The sequence below is a fragment of the Malurus melanocephalus genome, unplaced genomic scaffold (assembly GCF_030028575.1).
Source record: "Malurus melanocephalus ecotype Western Australia unplaced genomic scaffold, MMel_1.1 scaffold_18, whole genome shotgun sequence".
In the NCBI taxonomy this organism is placed as follows: Eukaryota; Metazoa; Chordata; class Aves; order Passeriformes; family Maluridae; genus Malurus; species Malurus melanocephalus.
In genome coordinates this window covers 419,590-444,272 of record NW_026623250.1, presented here as the reverse complement: position 1 = coordinate 444,272, position 24,683 = coordinate 419,590, and the positions used below count along the sequence as shown (strand labels likewise).

Genomic DNA, 24,683 nt, shown 5'->3' with positions numbered 1-24,683 from the left:
TAGGAGTGGYTCTGGAGAGTTTTTTCCCTCTTCAATGCTGTCTTTTCAAATTAGTTCTCTTTTTACCCAACAAAGTGTGATAGCAACCCACAGGATGGGRCAAACATTTTTGTACAAACAAATACCAGATACCAGTATATTTTTTGTAGTTATTCATACTTCATTATATCTAGATTTAGACTAGCCTTCAGAAAAGTAGAAAACAAAAATGGTTATGTTATTATGATTCGGGCTTTCAGAAGTTTGGCCTACTTCTTCCTGTTTGAATAAAACCTCTCCTATTTTGAGCAGCTGTTATACAACCTAATTCCAGAGACTGAATCTATAAAAATTCTTCAGCAAACAAGTAACTCTAACTTAATTGGTAGCCACACTCCTCAATTCTTGCACAGTATCTGAAATAACTTCTGGTCTCCCTAAAACTCAGCAGTATTCTGGCTCTGAGGGGGCAAAAGCAAAGACTCATGTCTACTCAAATAATATTTTTTAACTACAAGGAACAATATATTTATTTGCTGCTAATGTTCAGGAAACTAACACAAATAGTGAAGTGTAAGTGATGCATCAGGGAGGGTTTTAAAAATAATTATGATTTGTTTTTATTTTATTTTTGATTTTTCCAGCTGTARTTCCAGCAATGTGACTGGTAGTTCAATTAAGTCATGGAGGTCCATCACTGAAAAACACCTATGCTTGTTTTTACAGTACAGTGAGGAAACTGTCGTGCTKTTGAGTTGTGGGAGAAAGGCATATGTGTATATTAAATTATTCTAAAAGGAAGAACRTTGTCTTCTTCAATATCAGAAGCATCTGGGACATCTGCGTGCTAAATAACATTTTCTCATTTATATTCATGTCTCAGAACCCCAGAATTCTCCATATATATGATGTTCTTTCAAATAAAACTTCTTGCTAAGAAACTTCAGTTACTTACTGTTGCCTAGAAACTTCATGTTTTTAAAGGAATCCATTCTTTCTGAAGCAATAATAATGTTTCTTCCTGAAATTAAAACCTGAGTTAAGTCTCATTTTCTGTAAAGTACTTTAATAGGTGAGTTAGACATGTTTGTATGTGTGGTATGTACGATYGTGTATATTCTATGGGTGTGCCATTCCACTGTGCTATACCTATCTTACCTCTGAAGTACCATTTCTGTTCTCTAAAYAGAGATAAAAGAAAGAGAAATCGTCAGGGAGAGAAATTATTTTGGGTTCTCTCTTCCTGCCTGTCAGTCACAGGGATAATCCTTCACTGAAGATTTTGAGGAGGTTGTATGTTTGTTATGCTTTATAGAATGTCTGCCAGACAAGTTGTGATCATAGCTTCAAAACCAGTGTAAAACCACAAGAAAAATAATTTCTTTATAACTGGTCAAGTTTCTGTTCTCTTGAGTTCTTCCAGCAGATCTAAATGATACTTGTGATATATCTTGTTATATCCTAATTTGGTATTAGGAAAACCTGAAAGGAGGAAAGTTGTTTTATCCTGAGTAGATTTTTAAACATGCAACAAATGCAGAAAAAGAGGCAGTTGGCAAGATAAGGTGTACTGACATTCTTTTTTACCTTCTATCAGGCTGGGATGAAGTACAGAAACCTCATTTTGAAACCTGGAGGATCTTTGGATGGAATGGATATGCTACAAAATTTCTTGGAGCGTAAACCAAGCCAGAGGGCTTTCCTGTTGAGTAAGGGATTACATGTTCAGTAAAGTTATGATTCCTTTGTAATGACATATAAGTATGGAATGAGCTGGAAACGTCAGTGTAATTCACATTTTAACTGTGTATCAGTCTAGGGAAACTAGGGTCATTTTTTGATGATTTTTTAAAATTGTATAAATAAAAATTTGACTTTTTAAAAAATTTCATAGGACAAAATCCAGCACATCAGGGAAAAAAAAAAATTTGAAATGTGCAGAAGCTGAGGAATTTGGATGGTAATTTTTTTAAAATTGTTTTGAAATAGTACTAATTAATGCTAAGCAGTATGAGGAATTAATGCCTTGTTTCTCTTTTAATAGATGCACTTAAATTATGTCTTGTGAATGAATTTTAAAACTGAAGGGGATAAAAAAGACACTACCAGCAATAAAGCACACATTCATTCTTATTGTCTATTCTCTRTTCTCTGTTGTATTGGTTGCTCGTCAGTGTCTCTGATGGAGAGGAAGTATATTTGATTTTGTCATTGTTTGGGCTCAGTCTAGCTACCTGACAAATCGCAAGATTGAGAACTGCTGCAGATGACTTGACAGCAGAGATGTTTGTTGATGCTTTAAGACTTAATTCTGATGCATGTTAAATTTTTGTACCATTTATATGCTTAAATAATATAACTAAAAAGGAAAAAAGAATCAGCCAAAATCTGTGACTTTTATCAGTTCTTCCGCTAYTTTTTCTTTTCTGTTGTTGAACAAAAATCAGGTCTTTGTTTTCCAAATTATATTAACACTGGCACAGTAATGTTGTACTTGAGCAATTATAATTGCTTCAGTTGGTTTGTTAAGTATTTTGAGATATAAATAAGGAAGGAAGAAAAYAAGATCTCCGTGATGGGAATGATAAAAGTCAATTAAAAGTTTTTCTGTTCCTTTCCAGTGTAGCATGCAAAGATGCTACAAAAAAGTGCAATAGATTTAAGGATTTCAGCAGTGGGAGTGTGAAAGTAATCAAGGAATTATTCTGCAGTTTTTCTGCAAAATCAAGAAAAAAAAATCTTGCAAGYCAAGCCTACACCATCTAAATAAAGCTGTTAATCCAAGTGGACTTTTCWTGTCTTAGGTATCATATCTTACTGTGGTTTTATTATTACAGCATGTATATAAACAACTTTTTAATTTTGTTTACTAGTCATTATATTTTAGACATTTGAATTGCAACTGTAATCATAGTTGGTATTTTTATTTTCTGTGAAACAGGGAAATAAGAAAATGCGCCTGGTCAACTCAAAAGATTTATTTCTCTAGCAAAAGAAAACTGATATCATTCACTTTGGGTCAAATCTGTCGATTTGTTTTGGTGGAAAATACCTGACAATTGGGTATGTTCTCACTATTTGTGAGTGTTTCTGAAAGTGAGAAACTTTATTTTTTGCTTCTCTTTGTTCTTTTAAAGCATTCACACTGGGGAGTTAAAAATGTGCCTAATTAGTTTCTGAAATGGAACATTTGAAAGATCTGATCTTTGAACTGCAGCAGTTAGATGTGAGGAATCATACCTATTTGTAGCCAAAACAGACTAACTTTATAGTCTTACCAGACCACACACCAGACTCTTGTAGTCAGTTACAGTTTTAGGCCACAGTTCTGCTCCGTCATGTGTAAGAACATCTTGAACAGCATTCAGCATGGCCAGAATGGAAAGCTGAGGAACCAGATGAACACAAGATTATCCCAAAACCTATTAATTTTGCCTAGATTGGTTTCCTTTACATTCTTTTGCTTACAGTATTTTGCTGTCTTTTTATAAGTGTTTAATTCTTGTGATTCTGTCTTATGTTTTTTTTCTTTCACACTGTAATGACAGCTCCAAAGAATGAAAAAATTGTAAAACATATACTGAGTGATACTTTCCCCAAACGAATCTGCAAATCTAAGCAATGAAACCTCTATTAAGAAGCAAAATGCAGTTTCTGTTTTACAGTTGGTAGGCAGATTTCCACATGAGGGAGACCTTTCTCTACATAAATCAGCAGTCTTGGATCAAGGTAAATAATTTTAAGTACAGTAATTGTAGACAAAAATAYRCAGTGATCAGAAGTCATATGGTGAKTTAAAAGTTAGCTTTAGAAGACTACGGATGGTAATTATGACAATTTAATTGACTTTTGCATTTTCTTACTCTTTAATGTGTGTTTGTGGGCTGTACAATCTAGAGTAGCCAAGGTATGGAAGTGCAGGAGAACATGTGCTGTTTCTTGTGTTTGAAAATGCCTGTGTGATTGTACAGTTATATTAGCAGCAAACGGATGTCCCTGTGTGTAGGGAGGAAGAAACTGAACCATATTGTAACTACAAATGAAATTGTTATGTCCCATATCTGTTCCAAAAGAGTCAGATCAGCCTATGGCTAAAACTACACTCAACACAGAAGACTAATGGTTATGTTCTGAATTGCTTATGAAATGTTCATGTGGTAACATATCAAACTTCTCTGCTAAGTTTTATATTGGCTTTGTGGAGCTTTTTGAATTAAATTTGGGTTGGTTTAAATGATTTTTCCTTTCCAACTAAAAGTTATTCTGTGATTCTATGAAATCCATGTTCACATTTTCAATTATAAATATCTGGTCTTGGAATGGGAAAGTAACCTGGAGAAAAACATATTTCCTGTTTCTGCACCTGTCTATAATAGGTATAAAACTTKGATTAGGAAGAAGCATTTTCTGACACTATCTGAAGGCTGTGATATGGAGTCCCCCAGGAACACTTCTTCAGATTTGGGAACAAGATCCAATTACCTTGACACTGTAGGAAACAATCACATATATGAAGCCATGCCAAGATGTCTGACTATTCTAGAGTTGCTAGAATAGCTTCCACTGAATTAAATTTCAAAACTAGAAAGCCTCAGTTTACTTCAACCCAACTTCAAGTATTCACTGTCATAAACAAGAAAGTAATTTGTAGTTTTTGTCTGTAACAAACAGCTTCCTTTTAACGTTAGTACGGTATCTTCTTAGAATTTCACTGAATTTAGAATTATTATTTTCTTGTCTTAGAAATTCAGATTGGACTTGGGCTTCGCAATAAAAACTTCAAAGGAAAGTGAAAGGGTGAAATCAGAGACCTGGGAGAGAGTGCCTGTTATCCACTGAGTAACTGGATAACAGGCAATGGCTTTCTGTTGCTTCACTGTAAAGGATGGAATGGTCTGAGCGTGCGACTTCGTCACGAGATGCATAGGTGATGGCCTCAGCAGCCCCTGCCATCCAGTTGTCTGACGTAGGTTCATCATGTGGGCTCTTTCTGGATTGCCTGCCAGCCAAGTGATCAAACCTAAATGGTAAAAAACAGCCTGGACTAGAGGTTTAAACTTTGCCGGGTGAGACATGGTGGTTATTGGTTGTTATGCTTCTCTCTGAAAAAAATGAAACAATATTCAGATATCTTTGGAGGTAGTGGAAGGTACTTGAGTTAAATGGAGATTACTGGAGGGGTTTTCTGGAAGCTGTTTGAATGATAGGTGATTATTGATAGGCATTGAAGAGGGTAGACATCAGCAGGTTTTTGGTACTCAAGGCAGAGGAAAAGGAAGGAAAGAAACATGGAAGGATGAAGTTGGAGAAGTATGCTTTGACAATARTTGTAGAAGGGTTGAAGTGGATGTCAGAGGCAGGTAGCAGGAAGAAGACTAACTTGGTGTATAGTGATTTATGAAAGGCTATTTGAATGCTTTTCATTGTTTAATGAATTAGAAACAAGATATGCTTTTCTATGAATAGATTTCTGTTCTTGCAGGCCAAAGAACATGAAACTGTGCACTGGCATGTTACCTGAGAACTTGACTTCTTCCAGACATCTGCAGATTAACCTTTTGATTCACCGCCATTTTCTTCAATAATATAATTTAAATAATAGATTCTTCTAGTGGAAGAAAAGAAGTTTTTGGGGAAGTTCAGCCTGTGGGGCCTGTGCCAGAAATACTGTACAGCTAATCATCACTGTCCAGTGTAAGAATTGTAGATGATACTAAAGATGTGGTCCCAAGCAGCAGTCAATCTATTTTAGACCTCATTAGAATAGATAAAGACACATTAAGTAAATGAATTGRAAGTAAGTGGTTGCCTAGAAACCAAGAATTGTGACCTAATTTTGTTCAGTATTGATTAACAGAGTATAGACTCAACCAACATTTGCTCTATACTCCTGATGAATTGAAAAGGTTAAAAATATCAATGTTAAAAGAATCAATGAGTAAAATTATTGTTATTTTTTTTTAATTTGTGAATGAAAAGTAGTATTTGGAATTCAATTGGCAAAAATCCCATAATTTCACAACTTCAAAATTTTTGTGAAAAATTCTGACTAAAAACCAATCTGCTCACCAGTAAAAACAGCAATTAAAAATAAACAAAACAGAAGTGGGTAGCCAAAAGTAGGAAATAGTTATAAAATGAGGAATTGTAAAGTGTTAAAAGTTATAAAGAAGGCTAAGACTGTCAAGGAAAATAAAAATTGATAAAAGTCTTATAGCAAATAATATGTATATCTTAATGAATTAAGAACAATTAAATTCCTTTTGTTTTACAGACCCTTCAGTGGATGGAAATGCTAATATAGCAAATGATAACCAAGACAATGTTTAATTCAGTTTCTCTTCTGCATTTACAAAGAAGCAATGTGTTGTAATCCTGTCATGTGAGAACAAATGGGGTACTTTCCAGTCTATTAAGTGAGTATAGTATTGAGCAATACCTACTGAGAATAATCATTGTGGCATGAGTAGARCTGGTTAACTTGTACTCTACAAACAAACAAGAGTTAGGAGTGACAGACTTTTTCCCAGTGCTGTTAATTTTGGAATAACTGGGCATATGCCACTGCACTAAAACAGTGTTAGTGGGTTCTAGTCTTCAAAAGCCAAATAGGTGACTCTTGGTCACATAGCTTGAAATCCAACTTCAGCAAATCGTAAATATGGTTCTGTTGCTGAATTAACAGAGTACGATTTATAGAGTGCAAGTGATTTTATGAAAAACAAGTTTTGTCAGACAAGCCTGATATAGTCATTTATTGCCATTACAAGCCTGTTGATTGTAGAGAGGTTTGTGTAAAAAGTTTTAGTGCTGCATATTTTCATTTAAAATAACACTATATGGTATAAATGGGGGATATGTAAAAGGGATTGAGAGCAGCTAACTGTTGAGAGTACTTGCTGACATGGAATTACCATTGAATAGGGTACAATGGTTGAAGTGCTTCAGGTGTCACACAGGACTGTAAATAAAATAAAATTATAAAATCACTGACGATAGAATCTGTAAGGAATTGACCAAAAAAAGTAGTTAGAGGGAATTCTTAAGACTGTTTGAAAGCTTTTGGCATTGTGATGTACAATGGGCAAAGGAACATGTAGCAAGCCTGTAGCAACTAAAATGTAGGTTAAAACTAAAGTATTCTGTAAATTCCTGACTTCTGAAAGTATCTAGAGGCTAGTTACAGTAGTCAGTTCAATCTGAATTGTTAGGAGACTCCAGCARGAAATGATTAGGAAATCTCATGATGGATGAGCACAAGAATATTGTATAAGATCCAGTTACTGATGCTACTTCTTGTACCATAGCAGTCAAATGGGCATAACAATTGCACAGAATTTTAGTGTCCTGAATTTTAACTGGGACTAGTAAGGCTTGTAATTCCAAGTAAACACGTGTGATTTATATGTAGAATAAAGTTAAGCTGTGGATCCTTGCCAAGGATATTATAGAGGTGATAGGTTTCTACAGTTTATTAGTTTTTAAATAAAACTCAAACCAATCCAGTCTTTGAAGATGTAGCATCCAGTGGAGGGTATTTAAAGTGGTAAAACCCTTTCCATCCTTTGGAAAGACCCTACACAATAGGGGGTGGAAGTAAGAAKAATATCTAAGACATCAACATGTATTACAGCCCTATTCATATTTCTTTCAGGCATCTGCTTTTAGAGACTTGTAGAGATAGGTTACTGTATCAAATCTGCTGCTTTATCTAGAATGGAAACTGGAGAAAGAGCAGAAGATGACTTACAGTCTCTAGGCATTGCCATCACATATTAAAGACTCTTTAGAAAATGTCAGCCAGAAACTGAGGCAAATAATTTCAAAGAGAAAATAACCACATTTTTAGCAGTGAAGAAGACTACCAAGTTTGTGAGCAGTTTATCCCATTAGTTAGTTCCTTCTTAATGTCTTCCAATCAAGACAAGTGAAAGCTCCTCTAGGAGATACCTGGTCACCAAACACAATGCTTTAGATTTTATTCACAGTAATTGGGTGGAACAGAATGGCTGGTGACATACAAATCAAACTAATTGAATTTTTCTTTTTAAAACTCTACAATTCCATARACCGTATCTTACCAAAAACAGTTGTTGCATGTTTATGCTGGGAAAAGGGTGTAAAACTACCAAACGTAATTCAGTGACAAAGACTTCTTGCCTACTAAATCACAAATGGAAAGTAAAAGCAAATGGGAAAAGTGCTTTTAAATTAAGTAAGCATTTTGACCTGAAATACTTTTCTTTAACTGCATTGTGGGATTTACAAACTTTTACAAGAAAAATAAGCAGACAGACACTTTTCTTTGTGACAGAAGATAAACTCCCCTCCTCTGATTTCTTGTTGCAAAAGGCATTTTTTTTCTCTGTAGAAAGTAGAAACTGAGTAGTGCTGCCAGGTAATTGTTACAAATAGGATTTTGGGTAGCCAAAGTTAGTTTTTCTTCATTGTGTTGTCCCCTTTGAATTTCCATATTTTGGTTAGGTTGACTTCTTAAGATGAATTCTCTTTTGCAGAGCTGGTATCTTTTGATTGGTGTCACTGTCAGGCCCAAAACTTATCTCTCCCTCTCCCTCTTCTCTCCACTCAAATGTTGCTGTCCTCAGGAATTTAGTCAATACATTCGCTGAGATATACACTTGGTACTTGGGAGAAGCACTTGGCAAAGAACTGAGCAATTTGTATTTCCCCTTTTATTAAATTCTTTATTGTATAAGAATCAGTCATGTTTCAACATCCAAGATAAGCTACTACCAAAATCTGGCAAAAGATCAGAAATCTAGTCAGAACTTTACAGTCAAGTAATATACAACATGTTACGTCACAGAAGATTTTTGCAAGGACTAAGTGATTCTATAAGCATGAAAGAGTTTTGGCCTAAAACATGAGTGAGAAATGTCTCAAAGCATGCATTGTGTTTCGAGAGGATGCACCAAGAGGAATACATTTTATTCACCTTGGTAAATTTTTTTAAATGTGGGTTTGTATTTTAAGCTTAGCCAAGAAGTGAGACTTCCATCCTATTGAAAATTTAGCATTAAGACCCATAGAGATGGCAGGGCTTAAATAAGCTATCTAGAAATATTAGTTAATATAGTGCATTAGCTAAAGGCATTAATAGCATTTTTCTCTTAAACTGGAATTTTATTTTTATTCAAAAAACCTCACATTCTCTACATATAAGAAAAACCATYGGTAGTTGAAAGGTGTTATAGATAAGCTCTCTGTGTACATGTTCACATTATGAATGTGTTTTTGCCCAAATGTGTTTTTGCCTTATCTATTTCTACGGCAACAGGGTAGTTTCTCTTTTCTGTCAAGCGTGGTAAACCTTGGATAAACCCAGCCATARGCCCCTCCACCATTTCGAATGGAATTTAGTGCATAAGGGAAAGATTGAACAAGCATGAATCTGCATAAAGACAAAAAACACTTCTAAAGATCTTCTGACTTACTGGCAAATAAGCTTCATTTTTCCTTGATTTTGTTTTCTCTATKCATTTTGTTCTGCTGGACACATTCAGCAGTACCCCTTAACCTGAAAAARGAACTTCTGGTCTAGGATAGCACTTTAGAATTTAATTACATTGGACCTTGGTAAAAGTGTGGATTGAGTTGGAAGTGGCTGGCTTTCCTCTCTCTCATTCCCTGAGAATGACACTGGGTTTGCTTGACTTCTTGTGGAAATTGCTTAAATCACAAATTCATTTCATTTAAACCTTCTCTCATGCCATCAGGTGTCCAGTCTGATAAGTTCTCAGCAGAACAAGTCTGATAAGTTCAGCGAGGACAAGGGGAAGGTTGTCCAGGAAAAGCRGAATCCAGGAGTGTGGCACAGGCTGGGATCTGCCCAGCTTGGAGCAGATCTCTGGGAAGGGGCCTGGGGCTCCTGGTGAATGAGCAGCTCCATCAGAGTGCCCAGCGTGCTCCTGCAGCACAGAAAGGGAATGGGATCCTGGGTGGCTCCAGCAAGGGCCTCACCAGCAGAGATGGAGGAATCCTCATCCSACCCTACACAGCGCTTGTCAGGCCACACCTGGAATGCTGTGCTCAGTTTTGGTCCCTGGTGTACGGACGGGCTGGAGAGGGTCCAGAGAAGGGCCATGGAGACAATCACAGGGCTGGGGAGCCTGGCATGTGAGGAACAGCTGARGGGACTGGKTTTGTCCTTGAGAAAGGAAGGYTTGRGGAGGCCTTATCCCTGTGCTGCAGTGTYTAAAGRGTGGCTRCAGAGAAGAAGGAGATTTACAAGGAATCACATAGGGAAGAGGAGGGTAATGGGTACAGGTTGCTCCTGGAGTCATTCCAGTTGGACACAAGAGGAAAATTTTTCTCAGTGAGAACAATTGGCAGTTAGAATATCTCTTCAGGGAAGTGTGGATTCTGCAACTTCAGACACTTGCAAGATCCCACTGGACATGGTGCTGGGTCATCTCGTCTTGATCATGCCTTTGCAGCGAAATGTTGGACCAGATGATCCTTGATGTCCCCTTCCAGTCTGGTGTTCTATGATTCTTAAGTATCTTGAAATTAGATGATAACTGGCGGGTATTCACCTTGCAGATTGTTTCTGCAGCAGAAGTGGTGCCATTTCTTCTTGGTTTGAAATAGGTGGCAGAGTAGTTTTGTGTTTTCAATTTTTTTTTGCTTTTGACCATTCACACCCAAAGCAGAAATTGCAACTATCTCAAAAAAAAGAGGAAAAGAGACAATTCAAGCTGCTTCTCTAGATTACTTGCTCATGATAACAAAGATGTTTTAGTTGCTGATAGAATTTTTGTGTACAACATATAAAATAAAAAGAGACATCAAAAGTATGAAGTTACAGCTGACATCATTAAAAAGAAGGAACTTCCATTTTGTGCAGAAGTGCTGTGTTAGGAAGACAGAATTTAACATAAAAATAAAAGATAAACTTAAGCATCAGCAGAACTGGAAAYTGCAAAGGCAAAGTTTTAGATTTTCAAGAGAATAAATCTATCATTTGATTGCTGAGTATCTCACTAAGGATTCTGTCCCAGATCTTGGCAGCTAACTGGTGTGATGTTACCTAATCTTGAGGCATTAGTTATTTTATATTGGCTTTTTGCCTTCTGATATGTGCTAGGTATCCTCAGAGGAGAAATTTTGACTAAGGAAGGTTGTTCTGTTTGTTACGTAAAACAATTACTTTATTCATGAAATATTGCTCTATGTCACACAATTAAAAATCCACAAGATATCAGAATATAAGATAGTTAATTCTTTTTTGTAGATTTAATGAAGAAGAATTACCTTAGTTTAAAAGGAAGTACGAGAGAATATAGTTTTCTTCTTGATATTTAATTAGATTTGGCTGTTTAACAGTTTTATCAATAATTGGATGGTACTATGAGTTCAGGATAGTGATTTCTGAGACAGGTCTGAAAGTGTTTTAAAACTTTCTTTAAGTTAATGGAAAATTGATACCYCAGAGTAAGCAACAGCCCACCTTGGAATAATACGTGATTTTTTAATGTATCTTTAATGCATGGTTAGATTTCTGTGCTCACTTTTAATCAGATTGTCATTAGAGAACCTAAACTATCCTACATGGCAAATACAGGTTGAGTGCGAAGGTTACAAGTCCCATCCCCTCTTTTCCTAAGTCCTGGTTATGCTTTGTGCTCTGATAGGACTTTTACCTCTCTGAACCATCCTCACCCATGTTGGGGCTACTTTCACCTTGAAATGTTTTATGTTTGTGAGTGCTTCTTTATTTCTGCTGGCAGAAAACAAAGCAGTGAATCTAAATAACAGCTTTATTTTTTCCCCAAGCACAAAGAATAAGTCCTACATGTATAATGTTTTTTTTAACAGCATTTTATAACTACAATTTTACATGTTAAAATACAGAACCCAGGGGTAGTTATTTTAAATTATTTATTTAAGTTGATTTTCAGGGAATGAGGAACTGAATCTGTTGAACTTGATAAGAACCATGATTGAGGGAGCTGAAAAATCATACTGTGGTATGATTACATGTTTAACATGYAAAAATCTTTGTCCTTCTTTTACTGACCACTTTTTATTTAAAGCATTTTTACAGAATGGATAACAAGGATAAGAATATCCTTCTCTACATATAAAAAAGAGAGACCTAGAGAAGGTGAGTATTTTGGCAATTATTAAACAGTCTTAGAGGTTTGAAAATTTAAGCATGGACTCCTTATGCTGTAGTTACTGCAGATTATATCGTCTCCCTTTTGTTTAGAGAACTGATATTCAAGTGTTGTAAATAATTTAATTTTGGGGGGAAAAAAGGAATTATGTTCAGCCAGAAGAACRGAAGATCCTTGGAATGATTACAGGAGATTTGAATATGAATAGGGAGAGATCAGTAAAGTGATGATAAAATTTCCTTTCACTGGAAGAAATTTATAGCATGAACTTTTCACCAGAGAACATAAATATGAATGCATTGTTTATTATATGCACAGAAATATAAAATTAAGGGTCAGTGTTTAATATCTACTATACAAAGAGGCAAATAAAATACTAGAACAATTTTCAGATGGTGAAAGTGTCAATACTTGAAGATATTTTTGCTGACCCTTGCATTTTAAGTGACCAAAATGCACAAAAAGAATTTCTGTGAAAATAATTATTTACTTTGCATGCTCTTTCAACACACAGTCCATCCCTACTTGAGCAAATGCTCTGATGATTAAAATTAAAATRAATTTTAACTGTTACAATTTATTACTTTTGACACTGAATTTTCTTGTAACAAAGRAGGTGATGAGCTTGGGTGAAGGCAGCTGTGGTCCTCTATGCTGAGCATTTAGTCAGTGATGCCATTAGTTTCGCAGATCTTAGGTGCTGGTGCTCTTGTGGTTGCCAGTGAGGGACTAGATTGCCAGTCTTGAGGGAAAAAGAAACTCCCTGTTTTAAATAGATTTCACAAGGATGCAATTATTAACCTACACTAGGAAACAAAAGGGCATAAAGTACATTTTGGTTTTAATTATACATGCACAGTCCRCTGAGACTTAATTTCCACTGAAGGAAATAATGGGATACTATCTAACTAATCTTTTCCACAGCACAGAATTATGTGCAACAACTTACCATAGCTCACAATCAACATTTTGTGTCTTTGATTTAAGATCTGGAAAAAWTGTTCAGTTGGTTCCCTGGCAAATTGTTCCTTCTGCATTAATAACAGAGAAGCTCTCCAACTTCCTTACTTGCTGCGAGGAAATTCACCAGTGAGGGCACAAGAGGGACAAGCTGCACTTCCACAGTTCTGGTTTGTCTTTCTGTAGCCTGAGAGGGTTAGCACTGTTATTATAGTCTGCCCRACTTCAGCTCTGTGGTTTGGCCTGAAGGGAGCCCTTGCATGGGATTAAATGGCTTTTTTGCAGTTGAGCCTACCCTAAGCTGTGGGAGGTTCAAGCATTTTAGGGGATTTSAGAGATTTTCAGCTATATAGCTGCAGCAAGTTTTTAACAAACTGCCTATTCTTAGAGGTAAATAATCAGGGCAAATGTATCCTCACAAGAACAGCTGAAAGGACATTTCAAAACAAAATTTTCTCTGCCATGTTTCAATCTTACCCTAAAGCCTGGCTATCAGAGGTTTTCAATTATTGAAATAATATGTATAATACATTGCTTTGTTTTCAGAGCCAGCCAAAATAATTTAGCTGATATTTTGTTTGCCAAAGTCAGCCTGGGGAATATATTCAGCATGGAGAGCTTCAGCTCCAACTGTTACAGTTTGGCAATTTTGAAAGAAATTGCAACAGTTCATTATAATAGGAATTGTTGGGCAACCTAAATTGCRGGCAGGTCTACAAGCCCAAACTATACTTTACCACGTGTAGAAAGTAACTTCTAAATATAAGATGAGAGTTCATAAAAGCAGGTGAGAGTTTCTTGGAATGGTTTATCAAACTTGGTACTGGTTAAAACATTTTAATATTTTTAACTAGAGCTTTGGAAAGCAAGATTTTTTTCCTCAGCATTTATTTCATCAGATAATTTTGTGTAATTTAGCTTCTGGGCTGTCCTTAACACTTTTTACTAAAATATTAATGGAGATTTTTTTTTAAATTGAGATTTTTATAGACATGTTTCTTTCCATAAAAATAACATGTTTGCTTACAGAATAAGATTTAGAGTTCCATTTTACTGTAACATGTATAAGATGTGTTTTCAGATGGCTTTTGGATGGAGATGAATCTTTAGCAGTGATTCAGTGATACAGGTCTACTAAAAGCCACTGGAGCTTTGTTAAGTGAGCTGTCTGGTCAGCTTACATTAACAGAATAAGCATTAAGAATAATATCTGATACCAAATCTTTAAATGTCTGCTAAGGTGACTTTTTATATAGCTTTAAAAAGAGATACTTTTACTTTTTACACTTTTCCATGGGCAAGAGATAGATTTAATAATCTAATTTAATCAGTATGTGTTGCACTACCTCTGTATCCTCATTTAGACCTGAAATCTCACACTGTGTGAGGAGCTGTAAGGGAAGAGCAATGCAGTTATTTCAAACAATGATACATTCAAAGATTGGCATCAAAGCCAGGATTGTGAGTTACTGGAGAGAGCTACTGACAAGGTTGCCAGTGCAAGTGGAATGGGCTAGATACCCATGTGGCTGCTCCACTGTGTGTCTCATTTGGAAATGTGGATAAGGATGTCAGGCTGACATGCAAATGACGGAGCAAAGGGCAGGAGAGTAATTTGCCAAATGACAACAATGCGTACGTGCTTCATTGGAAGACGTGTTGAAACTAAAAGCAAGATGACACTTGTGTGGATAGTAATTGTAGGAGTAAATAAGAAGGTGACTGCAATCTTCAGCCTCAGCATTAATTCTTCCTTGATAATGAAATCTGATATCATGATAGTTTAACTGTTGAAAGTGGGAACATGAAAAGATTATCACCAAGAGAATGAGCTAGGGTAAATGAGGTATGTGTGTTTATAAACAGGATGTAACTAACAGAYTGAAGTTAAAAATACTCATTGCTGTGCAATGATGGAGGAAGAGAATACAACTTGATTGAAATACTTGTTTTGTTTCCAGGTATATAATACAATCTTTAATCTTATTTATCCTGGTGTAATGTAATATATCAGAAAACCATCTCCAGTTGTTCCAGGGGCAGTGAATCATAACAGCTCTGGATTGTCCAGTGTGATTAAAGAAAGGTAGAAACAGTTCTGTTCCTGCTGCCAGAAACCTCACTGAGATTTATTGATGGAATTTGTGGTGCCAAGAATTCCATGCCAAGTGCTCTGCTGGAGGAAAGCAAGCAGCCTCACTTGAGTTGTTTCATAGAATGGTTTCCCAGGTTCATCACAGCACATTAAAAATCAATTAATTCTGAAATATGTTTTTTTTTCATTTTTGTACTTAGTAAGTTTGTACCTCTTTTACATATTTGTCTGATACTCTAAATTTCTTCTGCAGTTCTTCCTATTTCATAGAATAGTTGCACTGTTATTAAAGCAAAGCAAGGTCTTTGTATGCTTTACTTTGTGCATATAATCATGAATTTTCAAGTACACTTTTATTCTAGAACAAGCTTCATGAGTTAGTTGTCTAGTTTTACATTGTAAGGAGATCTACATGGTATCCTTTCAAAAATCAGATTTTGATTAGCCTGTCATTTGGGACTGTGTTTTAGTACCAGTCTATATAGCAATATATAGATTATTTATTTCAGACACAGACCCTAAAATTATGAACAGTTACATTTCTGTATTGCCATTGCATTAGTTATTTCCCWAGTATCACTGAAACTATGATTCTGCCATGTTTCAGGAGAATGGAGATGTTAATAAGCAGYAATTATGAAACATTGCTATTAGCTTCTAACAGTGTAAATATTTCTTCATGATGCTGGCATGTGAATGCCTGTAGAAGATGAGTATTCCACTCTGCTTTTCAGCATGCACACAAAGATTTCCCAGATATATCTGAAGAGCCAGCTCACTTTTCCAGTGTAAGCAATATTAATATCCTTCCAGTCTGTCACACTATGTGCATGTGTTTGTGCTGTGACTTGAGAAATTACTCTTGCAGTTTTTCCTGTTGGTTTGGCTGAACTGTACAATGCTTTGCTGGGAATGAGGCAGGATAGCAGGTGCCAGAGGCATGATCCTGCTCCCATTTTAGTCAGTAAAAATTTTACTACAGAAACTTTTGGGTGAAAAAGTTTAGTCCTGGTAAATGGCTTCTTATCCTGTACTTAAGAAAGCAGCTCAAAAAGATGCCACATATCAGAAGTTATTTATAAATACAAGCTTTAAAATGTGCAAGCCAGACATGCAAATCTGGTTTTTTTCAAATCTGCATGAGAACGTTTTAATCTGTGAGCTCAGACTTCCTATGCCTCAAACATCTCTATCACAAGAAGGTAGCATGTCCTGAACAGAATGCAATGCAAATGCTACTGCACTTCCCAATGTGCTAAATGGAATGTTTTATGGCAATTTGGCCAATCCTACAGCAACTGTGCCATTTAGGCAGCCCTGACAGAGGCACAGATCACATAGGGAAAAAGAAGAAAGGAGGTGGTCATGTAATTGAAGACTGTATCATAAAGCACAGTCACCAGTGGGTGTAATTATGGTTAGACATAATTATGTACCTCCTAACCTTGTGTACCTTAATTATAGCACCTCCTAACTCTTTGCATGTTTGCCTTGAAACTCAGTGTGGTGTAACAGTGCTAGTCCACGAAACGCACCATGGTTGTATCAGCTGTGACCCTCTTACAGCTGAAGACAGTTACTTGACTAATGCAAGGATCAGTGTGTTTTCTCTGTTTAGCTTTTTTAAGCTAGTTGATGAAGACATTTGGCAGTAAACTGCRTAGAAAGTAAAGCTGTTACTGAGGGCTTTGGCTGCTTTGTTTTTCTGGGGAATGAGAGCTATTTTGGAGGGCTATGGGTAGCAGCTGGGGAGCCCAGGAATCTTGGAAGCGTCTTGAAGTGTCTGGACCAGACACTGTCATTTTGGAAATTGTCCAGACTCTGTGTTGGAGCAAAACACAGTGCCTAGCAGCCACAGTACCTCCTGACAGAGTCAGATGGCACGACAGTTCCCTCCACATGCGTGATCTTCCCCATTCTTGCCCCTACCTACCTCTCTTTCTGGGAAAAAGCCTCCGTTTTCTCTGAAATGAGCCGTGATAAAATATATGCTTTTCACATGCGCAAATGTCTCAAGGGTGCTGTATTGTAAGGAAGCTGTCCAGCCAGTTAGGTCTATGTAATCATGGGGAAAGCAGAGAAGGGTTCCACCCACAGCAATGTTTTGCCCTTAATGGAAGAACTTGGCCTAATTTCACACTCATTTGAAAGCATTTAACAGTGGTAGGCAGGGAGACAGACTATATCAAATGCATCTGGATGGTAGAATCTTTTGTCTCAGTGGTATTTTTTTGAAAAATAACAGTAAATTTGGATCTCAGTGTCTTCACAAAAAATTCCAGCACTGACTAAGCAGGAGAAAATTACTTGATGTCTTAAAAGGTCCTGAAAATCTAGATGCATGAGAAACAGCTGTGCAACAACACATAGCTGAAAGTAACACACTTCCTCCTCCACCCCCCACCCACCTATATTTAGCTAACAAAGTGAAAGTTCACTGTGCTACCTCACATCACTGTTGATGGGGATGGGAGGGACAAAGACACTTTATTTGCTCTGCTGTGCAGTGACCAGATTGTGTGATAATGCCTAAGTAACAAGACACTCCAAAGGGAAGAGATTGGGGCTTATGAACGCACTAACAAGTAGGACTTGCACAAAAGACATCCCGAGGGACGCAGCTTCATTTCAGATGGTTCTGCCTGAAGCTCGGCTTGCCCAACCCTGCCCAAAGGCAGCCTGAAAGAATAGTATGAGATGAACAGAGGTAATTAGTTGGGGTTTTTTAAATTACAAATATGTGTTTAGAGATTGTCAAGATCCACTAGTAAGCCAGTAAATGTACAAAACTTTTCATACTCCCTCACCCTGACTTTCTTCAGGGCATTCATCAGTTGCTTCTGAAAGTACATCTTTTTCTGCTAAATAACCAAAGYCAAAACCTTTATGGCTGTGTCCATCAAAATGTTAATGTTGTTAGAAGCGGTGATAATTATGCAAGGAGTCACTTCACTGGTCAGTGAAGGTGAGTTCTGTATTCAACCTGAGTACAAGCAGGCCATTGTGGAAGAATTGTACCAAATTCCAAAATTCCTTTCTGACCCTCATAGTTAAAAATGTTGCTGGAAAAACTGAGAGTGCTTTGGAGGTTTTTGCGATGTTGTAGAAGATGTATGAACTCATGCACTCAATGCCTGGATGAAAGATTCGTGCATAGGGACTGGGTAGCAGTGCTCTGATGAACATTTCTTTGTCTATTTCATTCAGTTGCAGTGTAGTAAGAAACACTGGTACTTAGATTTCTCYACAAGTTTTCTTCCTCTCTATGATATCAAATTTTGTTGCTATAATGACTTGTTTTCCCTTCCCCTCTACTGCAAACTTCATTGAGCCATTTCTGGGAGCTTCCCTTCACGTTAGTGCCCTTTCTCTTGACTCTGAATTAATTAAGGATGAAACTGGAACAGTGACTCATGGCAAAGAAGCAGAGTTCCTTATTAGTAATAAGCAAAGAACGCCACAGGAACCCACTGCTTCCCGGCTCCAACAATGCCTTCCTTTTATGTGTCGTTCCCACATTGATCATGTTAATTGATGCCTCTTTAGACACTAATTGTTATATTGATGAGTCTGAATTGGATGGTTTCACGATTTGGGAGCTTTTGGGGAGGCAATCTCCAAAAAGGTGAAAGTGCTAATTATATTGGTAATTACTTTAAGGCTCTTATCCTACTTTTGCCAGTGTCCATTCCCATGGTAACAGGAGCAGGTACAGCAGCATTCAGCCGAGCAGCACTGAGAGCTCTTGGCTATGTCAGCAGTGGCTGAGGTTGGAAAGACACTATACAAAACGTGCAAAAAGATTTTCCAAGTTCTGTATCTTTCTTTGCCACAGACCTAACTGAAAATAAAAAAAAAAATTTAAAAAAAAATAATAAAAAAAAAAAAGCAATCCCAGAGATTAGTTTCTTTCTTTATGAGCTGTATTGGCTTTTTAAAAGCTTTGATTTTACCCTTAGGTGAGCTGGCAGGTCTTCTAGAGGCTGGTCTGCAGCCAGAGTCCTCAGGGGAAATTCTGTCTGACTCAGCAACTATCTTTTTTCCTGCAGTCTCCTGGGCTGAGAACAACAGCTCTGCCACTTCCTGACTCTTGGGCCTAGGCTACTAGGCAAATTCCGAGAAGGAAATTCCCACCAGTGCTTTGAGCGTGTGTGAAATAGTAAAGGGACTTCATTTAGAATTGCTTATGTCACTCACTTACAAGTCAGTATTAAGCTTACTTAGSCTGCTATCATCTGCAGGAACTTCCCAGATACTTACTAGTATGCACTAGTTTCTAGTGTGCAATTGTGGTATTTCCCTAAATGTTGTAAATGTTAATTATTGACATTTTCTTTATGGAGCAGCACAGATCCCAGGCTGTGGTAGCTGGGTATTCATTGTGCTCTGCAAAGCCAGGCATGACATTTCTGTGCCATGGAGTGAAAATTTTGAAGTGATCTGAATGGAGTTGGGAGCAAGAGAAAATCAGAAGGTATCCTGCTTTTTGCCTCAGTGAGTTTCAGAGCTCATAACCAGCTCCAGCAAGAGCACTTCCAACTTTGTTCTTCAACAACTCACTTCAAGAGGGAGTGTTTGGCTTTACAGGCAGGTTCGTCCACTGGGTGTTTTAAATTACATCATAATTCAATAAGGATCATAAAGATTCTGTAGTATAAATTCCTTTCCTGTGATTCTGGAAATACTAACAGCCAGAATATTTTTTTTTCTTCTGTGGTTAGCACTGATACATTTTAAAAGAAAATTCTTCGTTAGTTAACGCATTTCTTTTCATTTTAGCTAAATAAAGTTTATTTAATTCTGCAATGCTTGCTAAATTTAATTTTTGAGCAAATCTKCTGTTTACAGTGAGATTATATCCATCCTGTTTACTTAAAAAAGAACAATAGGGAAATCAGAGGTAAATAACACCTGATGCCTTAAAATTTAAGGAGGAACTGGGTGATCATCAATTTTGAAGATCAGGGCACTTTATTTACATCCAAACATAGTACCTTAAATATTTGCTTTGGTTTTAGTTACTTTTATTGTTGGCATAGCTTTTTTTTATAAGTTTTCTAATTTTACATACCTTAGTGAGAATTAATATTTGGGCCTTTTATATCTTCCCTAATTTCAAGCAAGGAAAGACTACTCTAAGTTCATAACTCTTTTTCATGCTAAGACATACCTTCTAAGTTACACTTCTTGGCAAGGCCCTTAATGTGCTAGCAAGGGGAAAAATTCCAAGTGATGGATCTACCTGAAGAATGGAAAAGGAAAGGAAAAGAAAAACTGTTTTTGAGAAAAAAATGTTTTTGATGGCTAGCAAACTTGAGAGGGGAAGGAAAATAAATTTTTGATAATAATAGTCATACAGTGTTGTTGTTATTTTACTGATAAGTGACATGGTTACTAACCACAGCTGTCCCTGTGTTGGGGTGCTGGACGTGGTGGTGCTGTGTTCACACTCGATGAACTTCAGTGATTTTATGTTTTCCTTGAATCCTTCCACTTATACAAACAAACCATGTTATTGAGTATCAGAGTTTGATAGAGTGTTTACACAAAGGCAGTAGTGTGAGACATCTTGTGCCATCCTCTTGTCCTGATTTGGCTTATGATTATTTTACTGATGTCCTCATACCTCGGGTTAAAGGCCCATCATGTTTCTCCTGTGTTTTCTGTGTAGTTGCACATTAGCTACAAATTGCTTGGTCATGTGAAACATATCTGTCTGACAAACATTCCAGCCCCACAGGAACTGGAATAAAGCAGAGGAGGTATCTCATTCTCTTGTCTCTGTCGTAATGCTTTAAAGACAACTTCTGTGAAGAGAAACATGAGAAAACTGATTATTTAGCATCTCTTCTGCCTCTGAGCAGACCAGCTACAGAGCGTGTTGTCCCATGTCCTAAAAACCTGAGTCCTCAGCAGCTGGAAAACAAGCAGAATGAGAGCATATGATGTTGTTTTGAATCCTGGCAGAGAGATGGCTATCATCCAAATTTTCCTCATGGAGAAATTTAGTAGGTGAACCAGGGATAGAATGCTCATAAATGTCTACAAAAAGAAATAGCAGAGTTAAGGATATTTAATCGGTTTACACAGAAGTAACAATGATCTGAAACTGGGAAACTGAAAGAAAAGCCGTTCTGAATATCCAACAGCATACTCTGCTCATCTTCTATTGTGTTCTGCAGAAYAGGCAAAAACCTGGCATTTGGATATGGGGGATTTAACACAGCAAGCCAGCAGACGGCTGGATTGGAGAAAAGGACGGTTCATCCGGTTTGTCGGACACTTACAATTTACATGCAGAAAATCTAATAATTTGACTACTGCGTTCCAAGAGCCATTTGTATTTGAAAGTAGAACTCTTAATGAAGCAGAACTAGAGAAGACAGAAGGGGAAAAGCAGGAGGGAGAGCAGAGAGAATTGTGTGAACAGTAAATATGGATGTGCTTTAGTGAAGAGGAAAAGCTGGAGAGGGTGGGAGAAGGTAAACCTGTGCCATTTGCACATGATGCAAATGACTTAGCCTGGTACCTTGGAGAATCATTTCTATATGCTAGCACTCATATTTAAATCCTCTTTGCAGAACCAAATGATATATTCTCCCTGTTAGAGAATCCCACTCCAGTCACACTGCAACTTGTTCCCTGCTGAAATGTGCTACCTTCACATGTTTGGATTTGCCTTCATTTGTACCTTCAGTAATGAGGCCTTGGGCTGTGCTGTGCTGACAACAAAACCATTCACCTAGGCTGCTCCTGACCTTGAGTTTGTCCCCATATACTTCTATTTATTCCCTTCAGGCATCCTTGGCTCTGTGGCTTTCTGCAGTTTTTAGAGGAAGCTGTGCAACCACCTGTTCTTATTGGCAGGCTAAATTGGCAAAATGTTTCTCATAGGCCTGAGGCTGACTTACAGGGAAGAAAACAACAAAACACAACCATATTGTGCCCTTCACCACTCCTGAGCAATGAAGCGCAGCACTGGAGGCTTTTGTCAGGCCAGTGGCATGCCAAAGTCCACACAAGGGGCTGTGCCGACCCTGGGAGTTTTGAATGGCTAGARGAAGCATGTATGATCACCTTTGCTGTTCYTCTGGTAAGCTGACACGAGCCCGCAAGAGTAGGAACTTATCCRGTTTATCAAGCTGAACCGCCTTTTAAATTGATTTATCTCTTCTTGTTCCCCTGCCAGGTGTAAGCWGTTTGTGGTTTGCCTGGGGCCTTCGGCAGCAAGGAGAGGAGCAGCACGGTAACTCGGCTGCTGGCCAGCAGTTGTGGGGGGCTCTCTCCTCAGATGCCAGAAGCTGAAGGTTGTGCTGTTTCGGTGCCCGTGCTGCTGGTCACGCTCCGCTGTCAGTGCCAGCAGAGAGCCCTGCGGACCGAGCGCCGCTGCAGCCCCGTGCTGGGTGACCCAGCTGTGTCTGTCAGCCACATTTCCTGCGGCGGCTCAGCACATATTGACACACAACCAACAGCAGTTCAGTGACTTTGACAGGTTCCTCCCACACTGCAGCACCTATGATTTGTATTAAAATGGCCTACCAAGTGCTGCAAATACTAAATAAGGGAGGTTCCCTCTCCTGGCTTGTGTGCCATCCAAAGCTGGATGGATTGCTGCGCTCCTGCTGCCCATGGTCTGTGGCAGACCGGGATAGAGTTCAGAGCTTCTAAATCCTAGATTAGTGAATTAACAGGATTATCCTTTCACTCTGAAAACAAGATTGAGAGAGATTTTGATAACACCCAAAAACTAGTTACGTTAAATTGCCTGGAACTGTAAAACATTTAGATTTTATGCTTAAGAATAAAACAACCTACAACTCTGGTGCTAAAGCATAAAAGTGCCACCTTGATCACACAGATACAGCCACATGTCAGTTGCAAGGCTGTTTGGTAGTTGTACTGCTGCCAGGTATTTTATTTTTAATAGCTCCCATAACATTATAAATGCTTTCTTAATGAAAATAACTTGTTCTATGAAAGAGCAGATGTCCTAGTACTTAAATACATGCTGCTGCCATGCCGAGGTCTTTTGCTTAATGGCATTAGAAACAACAGTTTGTCCTAAGCAACAACTCTACTGACATCCTAGATGCCACAGAGAGCTAGAACAGGTGGGTCTCTCATAAACAAGAGTCTTTATGGCCCAGGTTTTGTGCAAAGTGCTGGGTGTATGCAGTTCTGCAGAGCAACTTTCCGGCATGGTGTGCTCAGGCTCCTCTCCACATTTCTCTCACAAACACTTTCCTGACATTTACGATATGTCTATATGAAGGATTGTGTTATGCCTGTAGCCAGGCCAAAGTAATGAATTGTCTAAGTGAAAGAAAAYGTCACAGACAAATCTTAAATTTAAAATATATCTTTGGCATAGAAGTCTATAAATCCAAAGATGCCTTCAGCTAATCTCTCACAAAAATCCAAACACATGCTTTCCCTAGCTTCTCTTGCAGAAGACATGCAAGAGGTGCTCCTCTATTCCTTCCTCTTCACCATCTTTTCCAGCAGACTAATTCCTTTCTTCTTTACAGTATTGCCACCTGTGGCCTCGATGATTTTTACGGTCTGCTGAGGATGAAGAAASAGAGTGGCCCCTCTGTGACCAGATTCTTGCAGGTGTAACAACATTACAGCACATACAGCCTGTGCATGTCTTAGAGTGGTGTGAGGATGCCCACAGGCCAGCTTGGATGGGGCCTTGAGCAACCTGATCCATTGGGTGCCATCTGTACCCACACCAGGGAAGTTGGAACCAGATAATCTTTAAGATCCCTCCCAAGCCAAGCCATTCTATGATACTGTGATAGGGCCTGGCATCCATTGGGCTCCTTCTCACATGCTTTGGTCAAACCATGGCAGCACTTCAGTGCCATGACAGAGGCATCAGGGCACCCAGGCTGCTCCTCTCCTCACCATACTGTTAGCACACTGGTCACTGTTAGCATCACACACACTGTGTGCCCTCCTGGTGGCCTTGTGTGCCTGTGGGGGATTCATGTACCAGACAAGACTTGTGTACCCACTGCAGACTCAAAAACTAACATCTCCTGTCCCATGGGTGGGTGTGCGCTCAGCATTTGGTGGGAGTTACAAGGGGTTTCATCACATCAGCTTTTAATTCAATACATATAATTGAAGGAGCCTGGTCCCTGTGTCCCTTCAGTGATCTCTTTAAAAGGCTCCATTGTCCTGAGCTGGTGTCAGAGTGCTTCATCTCAGCTCCAGACACCAGTTTCTGAGGACAACAGTGGCTGTGCCCAGGAGCTGCCAGGACTGCCTAGCATGGCCTGGAGGAGAGAGGAGAGAAAAGATCACCTAATTGTAGATGTGTTTGCTTGAAACTTGCATGTTGAGAATAAGAGCTGTGGAAAAACTGCCATTAACATGCCTGCAGAACTGGATCTGTCCTCCTATTGTGTTTGTCACATTGAGAAAGCATATTCATGCTATCCAGTAAAATAATAATAGTGGTAATAATAATAGCAATAACAACAATAACAATAATAATAGTA

General features: G+C 38.0%; 1 protein-coding gene across 2 annotated transcripts in view; it reads left to right on the top strand.

The window, feature by feature from the left end:
* Positions 1-4,808, top strand: part of NLN (neurolysin) — a 38,746-nt gene extending 33,938 nt beyond the window's left edge. The window contains exons 13-14 of one of the 2 annotated variants that reach the window (XR_008967016.1): positions 1,577-3,708; positions 4,723-4,808. Coding sequence is in view for 1 of the 2 variants with exons in the window: in XM_057389619.1 (XP_057245602.1) it covers positions 1,577-1,711 (135 nt within the window). In the remaining variant the exon portion in view is untranslated. Of the gene's footprint in view, positions 1-1,576; positions 4,198-4,722 lie in introns of those variants that run through there. The other variant, XM_057389619.1, reaches the window with a different exon arrangement.
* Positions 4,809-24,683: the final 19,875 nt, after the last annotated feature.